This window comes from Belonocnema kinseyi, chromosome 8 (genome assembly GCF_010883055.1).
Source record: "Belonocnema kinseyi isolate 2016_QV_RU_SX_M_011 chromosome 8, B_treatae_v1, whole genome shotgun sequence".
In the NCBI taxonomy this organism is placed as follows: domain Eukaryota; kingdom Metazoa; phylum Arthropoda; class Insecta; order Hymenoptera; family Cynipidae; genus Belonocnema; species Belonocnema kinseyi.
In genome coordinates, this window is record NC_046664.1 from 32,822,367 (window position 1) to 32,831,497 (window position 9,131).

The window sequence follows — 9,131 nt, forward strand, 5'->3', positions numbered from 1 at the left end:
GAAAAGCGTAATGGGTACGTGGCAAAAAGGGGCGCCCCCCAATGGATATGTGGAGAATTGATTTTGCGCGCGCGGCTTTAAAATTCTGTGAGTTGGATCGAGTAACTAGCGTTACTACAATTGATCTAGAGGACGAGACTATGCAGCATAATTATTTTTTCACCAAAAAGAGTTTAACCTTCAATCAAGCAGTTTTATTTTTAATAAAAAATATAAATTTTTAACTGAAATAATGAATATTTGAATTTTTAAAAAAGAAGATTAATTCATGACCAAAAAACACGAATTTTTAATTAAATTCATAAATTTTCAATTAAAAAAATTAATTTTCGACCAACAAGATTAATTTGTATTGAAAAATACGAATTTTTAACAAAATACATGAATTTTTAACTAAAATGAGTAAATTGTCAACTAAAAATTGAATAGTTAAATTTTTAATTAAAAAAATTAATGTTTAACCAAAGAGATCAGTTTTAAACTAAAATGATACCGAGGCCGGCACAGAATAGGGACAAAAAACGAAAAAAATTCAAACCAAGAAAGTAATTTTTCAAAGAAAATAGTTAAATTTTCAAACAAACTGATGAATTTGTAACTGAAATGATAAATCTTTAAATAAATAATTGAATTTCAACAAAAAAAGATAAATTTTCAATTAAAAAAGATAATTTTTCCTCCAAAATTAAATAGTCAAATTTTTAGTTAAAAAAATTTTGAACAGAAGAAATTAATTTTAATTTAAAATGACGAAATATTCTACTCCCATAGTTAAATTTTCAGCTAGAAAAATTAATTTTAAACAACAAGAAAACGTATTTTTATTAATATAACTAAATAAACTAATATAAAACTACTTTTACAAATGACGAATCACTTTTATTCAATCTTGTATTGCATTTTGAAAAAAAAAACATCAACCACTCTCCAAAAACTTCACTGAAAATTCCAGATTTTCCAGGAAGAGTAGACACCTTGTCTATTATAGTATGCTTTATCTTTCTGACTCTATTATTTTTAAATTATCAACAGAAACTTTGTAAAACGAGCCGAACCTGGATTGAAAGCAGGTTGCAACGCCAAGTGTTTGAAAACAACTTTCTGCTCGATCGTCAAAAGCGAAGTCAAAAACGATAAAGAGTGCAAATACTTCGAGAATCTAAACAATCCATTCTACCAAATCATAAACAGCACAGACATCGGAATTTCGATTGAAAAAGTTTTTCCCAAGAAATTGGGAGGTAAAATTTTTGGCTGAATATACTTAATTCTAGAAAAATTTAAAAATTAAAGTCAAGAGTGGCATCCAGCTTCAAAGAAGATCTGTAGAAAAGTTTGCAGCGAGTGCAAACGTGAAGTTATTATCGACTATAAAAAGGATCTTATTGATCCTGTATTAAATTAAGCTTGTTTATTATTAAAACTTTTTACAGAATTAATAATGCCCATTGGTTGTTTTATTATTTACAGAAATTAATATTTTTACGAAAGATGTGAATGCTTTCAATATTAGTAGCTTATATTATGGTGCTTAGTTAATATTTCCTACTAACAGACTTCAAAGGCCAAAATGCTCTCAAAACAGAGGAAAGTGGTGATTTTTCACAGAAAGAAGAAAATAAATTATTTTTAATTAGCATTATAGCATTTTTAACCAAAAGAGATGAATAAAAAGTCGATTAAAAAAAAACATTTGAATTTCTAGCCCGAAAAAGTGAACTTTCAACTAAAAAGACTAATTTTCAACAAATGGGTTGAATTTTCAGTCAAGAACGATTTATCAGTCAAAAAAGAAATAAAATTATCAAATTTTGAATTTGTAAGTCCAAAAGACGACTTTTTTACCAAACAGTTGAACTATCAACCCCAAAAGATAAATTTCCAACAAAAGTTAATAAGTTTCAAACTCAAAAAGAATTTTTGATAAAACAAGTGAACTTTCAACCACCACAATATATGAATTTTTAACAAAAAAAAAGTCCACTTTCAAGCAAAAAAAACGGGTTTTCTAAAAAAGAGTTGAATATTCAACACGGACATATGAATTTTCTACAATATAGTTGAACCTTCTACCAAAAAAGATGAATTTCCAACCGGAAATGGAATAGTTCAATTTTCAGGGAAAAATGTTCAACCAAAAAGAAAACGAATTTTCAATCAGAGATGAATCTTCACCCAAAACAATATATTATTAAGGGGGTAGCCAGGTTTCAATGACCTTTTTTTCAACAACGTTTTTTTGTTATTTATTTTTATTTAACATTTATAATTTTTTAGTATGTCGTAAGGCATGTTATTAACTTAATGAAAAAAATTATTTTTTATTTTTCATCAATATCCGGCCAATTTCTGGGCGATCTGATGACGCTATGTTGAAAAACGGTCGCCATGATTTTTCAACTTTGCGTCATCTGAAACACAAAAACCAAAATTTTTCGTAAAGAGCACATAAGTGGCTATATCATGTACCTCAATTATGAAAAATATTAATTAATAAACAAATTGTGACATTTTTTGTGATTTTTCGTTTTTTTCTCACTTTTTTTAAACATTAACTAGATCAAATTATTAATAAACATTAATGAAGTCTGTTCTGAATATTTTCAAACAAATTTGAATGAAATCGGCCCAGTAGATCGGCTGAAATCGTTGTGACGACCCCAAAAAACGCGTTTCGAGATAAACGCGTTTGAAGTTTGAAGTACGAAAAATTGTGCGTTCCGACCGCTCGAGGTCTTTCAAAGTAACTTATTTTTCGGCCACTTCTGATAAGCTCTGAGGTAAAAAAGTGTTTCTACCTTATTTCTAAGGATACATAGGGACTGAAAAACAAAAAAATTCGATTGTTTGAAAATTTCGAACCTGGCTACCCCTTTAACCAATAAAGATGAACTCTTTAACGAAAAATGTAACATGTAGATACTTCGACCAAAAAAGATTTAAATTCTAAATCAAAAACAATTGAATTCAACCAAAAAGACGAAACGCCATTTCACCCTTGCTATTTATCATGCTGAATAACTTTGTACTACTACTTCCTTTCATACTGATCAACGCCAATTTGTAAAACAGTTTCTTCCTTCCTTTAAAGTCGATTTGCAAATTGCAATGCTCTAAACTGAAGAACGAATCAGTAAGTTTTTAATTTTAAATGTAAGTCGTTTTAAATTTATAATTCTTCAACTGTTGCGTTTAACAATCGCAAAAATAGATCTATTACAATTGTAACTTTCAAGATTTAACTTTAGCACTCTGAAATTTTAACTATTCAAGACATTTTATTTTAAACAATTAAGCTTTATATTGTTTAAACATGAACATTTGATTTGAAATTGCTCATTTTTAATAAATGTTGCTAAATATTAAAAAATTATTTTTTTTTTAATTGAACATTTTGAAATTAAATGGGTTATATGGATATTTTAGATTGAAAAAATATTTGAAATTGTTCTATTCATTAAAAAATATTTTGAAATTGAAAATAGTTTATATATTTTCAATCGGACGTTTACATTTGTTTGATTACTAAGGCTTTCGAATTATATGGGATTAAATTTAAACGTAAAAATAGATACATCTTTTAATTCCAAATATTCAGAATCGTCTTGTAAAATCAATTTATCATCGGTCATTTTTTAATACTCGAAATACATTTTAATTTTATAGCACATAAATTAATCTATATTTACAGTTGATCAACTTAAAATGTTCTTGAATAGACATTTTCAATTAAAAATGCTTTTAATTTTTTAAGTCTTTTAAATTTAATTGTAAAATTATTTAAATTGTAAATTTAAGCTTAAAAATAAAGACTAACAATGGAAAATTTGTTAAATGAAAGATTTTAGACTTAACCCTTAAAGGGCATACTGGGTGCAAAACACCCAGCGACTTATTTGCGCTTTAACAAAACGTACCAATTTCAAGAAAATGGTACATATTACGCCCGATTCACAAATGACATGAAAACCTATTTTTCTGCCAATTTCACATAATTTTGATTTTTCTTAATTTTTATACGCAGTTTAAGATCAATAAAATAGTTTAATCGAGCAAAGTAAGGTGTTTCATTTTTCATTGAATTGAAGCTTTTATTTTTTAGAATACCTTTTTTAGAACGAACATTATAAGACTAATTTTATTTTTGAAGCGCCGTATCTAGGAATTATTCAGGTAAAATATTAAGTAAAAATATCAAAAACTTAAAAAGTTATGAATTTTAGAGGGAAATAAGTCATTTTTTCAATTTTTGTCCAAAAAGGATTTTGTTTAACTTCTTTAAATTTCAAAAACTGTTATGAAACGTTTTTTTCCTTAAACTAGATAGAATAAAAATCATTAACTGATTTTCTTGTAAAAAACTATCCAATACCGTAAGCACAGCGCACGTTTGAACGCCCTTGGGTACCTAACACCCAGTATTCTGTTTATGTAATTTTACGAGATTGTGCCCTTTAAGGGTTAAGCATTGTAAAATAAATTAATTCACAATGCAAAAAAATTAAGAATCGAACTTTCAACTTTTTGATTTCAATTTTTTTCTCTTTTAGTAGCAGTTTCTATTTTTTTAGTTAAAAATACAACTCTTTGTTTGAAAGTTCATCTGTTTTAATTGAGGATTTAAATATTTTGATGAAAATTTATCTCGTTAGTTGAAAATTTAAACATTTTGTTGAAATGTTATATTTTCGTGTTAAAATTCTGTTTTGTAGAAAATTTATCTTTTTGGCTTGAAATTTCAAGAGTTCGGTACAAATTTCAACAGCTTGGTAGAAAATTCACCTTTTTATAGAACATTGGATTAAGTCGTATTCATTCGGATTGGATCCTTGCTTTGACGTCCAATTAAGTCGTATTTAAATTCAGTCGAGAAATCTTGGTTTGACTTCGGAATAGATCGGATTCAATCGGATCGAAATCTTAAGTTTCACTTCGGATTGGCATTCTTGGTTTGAAATCGGATTATAACGGTTTGCCATTTTTATTTTGACTTCGGATTAAATCGGATAGATTACTTGTTTCAAAATCGGATTTAGTCGGATAGAAATCTTGGTTTGACCTTAGATTAGCACATATTCTTTCAAAATCAAATAGAGTCGGATTCAGTTGGAAACAAATCTTGGCCTAGCATTAGATTAAATCATATTGAATCGAAGTGGGTCCTTGTGCTGTCTTCGAATTAAGTCGGATTTAAATTCAGTCGAGAAATCTTGGTTTGACTTCGGAATTGATCGAAATCTTTGGTTTCACTTCATATTCAGTCAGATTGGAATTCTTGTTTTGAAATCGGATTAAGGCAGATTCAAACGGATTGCGATTCTTATTTCGACTTCAGATTAATTCGGGTACGAATTCTTGTTTTAAAATCCATTTAAGCCAGGCTCAGTTGGACAGAAATCTTGCTTTGAACTTGAATTAGCTCGGATTTAGTTCGATTTATATCTTTGTTTCAAGTTTGGATTAAATCGGATAGGAATCCTTAGTTTGACCTCGGACACATTCCGATAGGAATCTTTGGCCCTATTTCTGATTCGAGCGGAATGAAACTGTTTTTTTTTTCGGATACAAATTCCGGAATGAAATGAATTCAAAAGGATAGAATCTGTTCTATCCGAACCCTGGCGGAAGTTTCGGACAGAAATTCATTTCGAATCACTCCGAAGTACTCTGAAATCTGTATCCGAGCCAGTGCGGATGAATCCGAAAAAAGTTCTATATTTCGTTTGATCCAAATCGGTTTAAAATTAATCTGACTCAATCATGAATGTATTTGTAAAATCTTTGGGAATTTTTTTTTAATCTTTGTAAATTCTTTGAAATCCTTGACATTTTTGAAATATTGCTTAAATTTTCAAATTCTTGTGAATTTGTTGTAATATTTTGATTTAAAATCTTTGTGAAATATTGAATTTTCTGTGAAATCCTCTAAAATTTGTTTGTAAAATCTTTGAAATCCTGGAATCCTTTGAATTTTTTTTAGATGCTTGTAAAATATTTCTTTAATCTTTGTTTTTCAAAACTTTCGCGTTCGTTCGAAATCATTGAGAAATTTTCTGAAATAATTGAAATCTTTTACATTCTTGAAATTCTTATAAATTCTTTAAAATGTTTGTGAAATCTTTCATACATCTTTTGTAATTTTATGAAATCACTGGGATATTTGAAATCTTTCCTCAAACTTTTTCATTTATTTGAAATCAATAAAATATTTGAAATCTTTGTGAAATATTTTGAAATTTTCTAGAGAAAAATGTGAACGCGTTCAAAAGGTTTGAAATATTTTTGTATATTGGCGTAAAATTTTCGAAAAATTTTAAATTCTTGAAATCTTTTAAAATCTTTATGGATTTAAAAAAAAAAATTGTGAAATCTTTCTGGAATATTTTGTATTTGCTTGAAATTTCTATGAAATTTTGATTAAATAGTTTAAATATTTGTGAAATTTTTTGAAAGCTGCTTAACAGATTTTAAATCGTTTAAAATATTTGAAATATTTTGAAATCTAAAACATTTTTAGGTAGTTTAAAATCTTTTTAATGTTTGAAATCGTGTCTATGGGCCTTTTCTTAAATCCTTGAAATCATTTTTAAGTCTTTGAGATCCGTGATCCGTGAACTTTTTTTGAAATGTTCAGAATCCTTTTAAATACTATAAAAGCTTTGAAACATTTTGAAAAATGTTGAATTTTTTAGAATGATTGTAAGTTAAATATCACAAAAAAAAATTTACATTGACAATCTATATTAGCGGAAAAGAAATAAAAATCTCACAGAATTATTCATAAGGTTCATAACAATCTATAAAATAATTAGTACAGTGTACAAAAATTGCCCTGAAATTTCCTTATTTACTTTGTAATGAATAAAAGATAAATTATATCTTGGTATTTACAATAAAAAACTTTTTAGTAGCAAGATTTCTTCTTAACGAGATGTTTCTTCTGTTACTAAATAAAAGATTCGAATTACTTTTTACATTTCTATAGAATAACTTTGTTTCTGAAATAACTGTTTTAAAAGCAAACAAAAAATTTTAATTCACGGTTCCCGTGAAAAGTTCATGATTTCCAAATTTCCAAGGTTTAAAAAAGTTCAAGGAGAATTCTAATTTGAAAAGTCCTTTTATATCATTACGAGGCCTTACCCCCTTTTACATAATTATCTTAAATAAAATTCACAATTGCCCCCTCCGAAAAATTTTCTGGATCCACCCTTGCCGAGCGATCACTATACGAAATTGTTAATTTAAAATATATTTTGTTGTAAAAAGAGAAAAATGTACACGAACCATTTTCACAATTTTGAGGTTATCTTTTTGGTCGTATTTATACGCATACCGAAATATATACCCATATATGATATATGAAGAAATTAAAGATTCTATCTTTATCTATTCTATCTTAACTCATTCTATCCGCGAATGAAAAGTCGAAAATCGAAACTACATTTCTGCAACAAAATCTAGGTACTTCGTCAAATTATACATACCAAAGATATACCAATTTGTACGGTTTTATCCATATAAATCTCTGAAGACGCGTATTTTATACTACTACACATCCATATTGATTGTTTTTTGAACAATCAACAGTTACACAATAAAGGAAATCACCACTGTTGGCGGCTGAACTTGATTATGGTGAGCAGGCTGTGGTCACTCAAGGTGAGTGGTGACTCCTGAAAATGACGACCTGTCCCAATTGTTTTTACGCGTCGAGTTTTCTCAGAAATTTAATGGTTTCGGCATCCTTGCACAAAGCTGAGTGGACCTCATTCTGGAATAGCGGCGATTTGAAATAAGTTCTTCGTGTTTTGTGAAGATTCTTTATTTTAATATTAGCGAAAAATTTTTTATTCTTTACCACTTTTGGGAAGTGTTATAACTGTTTAGTGACCCCCTTCCCCTCTAAAGTGGTAACGTAGTTTACGAACGGTCGCCTAGTACAAGCTACATGCGATGGCGTATAGAAAATACCGAATTTGTGTGGAATGAAGAAAAGAATGACATAGAAACTTGGCTTTTTCGAGGACGACGAAGGAGCCATTAGAGGAGTTATGAGAAACATTGCAGGAGGAAGGAAGATGAAAGGGGTTTGGGATTTTTTGGAGAGATTTGACATAATAATTATTTTGGAGACATGGTTAGAGGCAGGCAGAGAAAAAGAATTCATCGAAGGACTGAACAGAGACTACGTGTGGAAGACTAAGGAGGCATAAGAAAGAGTATGAGCGAGAAAATTGAAATAAACGAATGGGCATATGGCTTGAATATAAGTGGAAATTTGTTAGGGGGTAAAGGGATAAGAAATAATATTGTTACATTATACAACAACGAGGGCTGTAGAAAATTTGTAATGAATTTAAAAAAGTAGTAGGGGATTTGCAAGCTAAAGGGAAGCGGGTAATTATAATAGAGGATTGGAATGCAAGAGTAGGATCTGAACAAGGAGTAGAAGAATTTGATGTAAACGAACCGGCGAGAAGTTATTGTAAAGAGACGAAGTCCGAGGATAGTACGGTAAATAGTGAGGGTAAAAAGCTTTTGAAATTCTGTGGAGAACCAGGATTCAGAGTACTAAATGGGAGAGTAAGGGGAGATAATAGTTCGGTAATAGACTATATAATAAAAGCGGAAGCAGAAGGAGAAGGGAATGTCAAAGAAATGGAGATAATAGCACATACGGAGTCCGACCATCTACCAATAACGTTTAAAATGAGTGGGGATGTAAGGGAACCTTGTAGAGGAGAGGGGAAAGGGAAAAACAAAAGGAGGAAGAACACGGAATTTGTTGAAAAATTAATATGGGAGGACGAAAAGGCGGAAGAGTTTAAAGAACAAATGATAAATTTATGGGTAGGGAGAAAAGAGCTAGAGGAGGAGGTATGGAAGAGTAGATGGGATAGGTTTAAGGTAAACATTAAGAAAGCATCTGAGATGGTAGGAATGACGAAAAAATACAGAGTTGGGAACAATAATGCAGGTAGTGGAAAAAAGGAAGGGAATAGGGCCGAAGATGAGTCAGTAGGAATATGGGGTAGTTTTGGAAAACAATAGGTGAGTTTAGACCGAGAAGGAGAGGGAAGAGAAAGGGAGTTTGGTTAATAGAGATGCACGAAATACTGAATGGGTTT

General features: G+C 29.5%; 2 protein-coding genes across 2 annotated transcripts in view; one reads left to right on the plus strand and one right to left on the minus strand.

Moving 5' to 3' along the window:
• The window catches only part of LOC117178185 (sphingomyelin phosphodiesterase 1-like), a 39,365-nt gene extending 37,920 nt beyond the window's left edge, over window positions 1–1,445 (plus strand). Inside the window, exon 8 of the mRNA XM_033369477.1 lies at window positions 1,033–1,445. Within this exon, the coding sequence (XP_033225368.1) occupies window positions 1,033–1,258 (226 nt within the window). The 3' untranslated portion in view covers window positions 1,259–1,445. The remainder of the gene's footprint in view (window positions 1–1,032) is intronic.
• Window positions 1–7,790, minus strand: part of LOC117178188 (ATP-dependent RNA helicase DDX54) — a 105,566-nt gene extending 97,776 nt beyond the window's left edge. The window contains exon 1 of the mRNA XM_033369480.1: window positions 7,488–7,790. The gene's annotated coding sequence lies outside the window, so the exon portion shown is untranslated. The remainder of the gene's footprint in view (window positions 1–7,487) is intronic.
• Window positions 7,791–9,131: the final 1,341 nt, after the last annotated feature.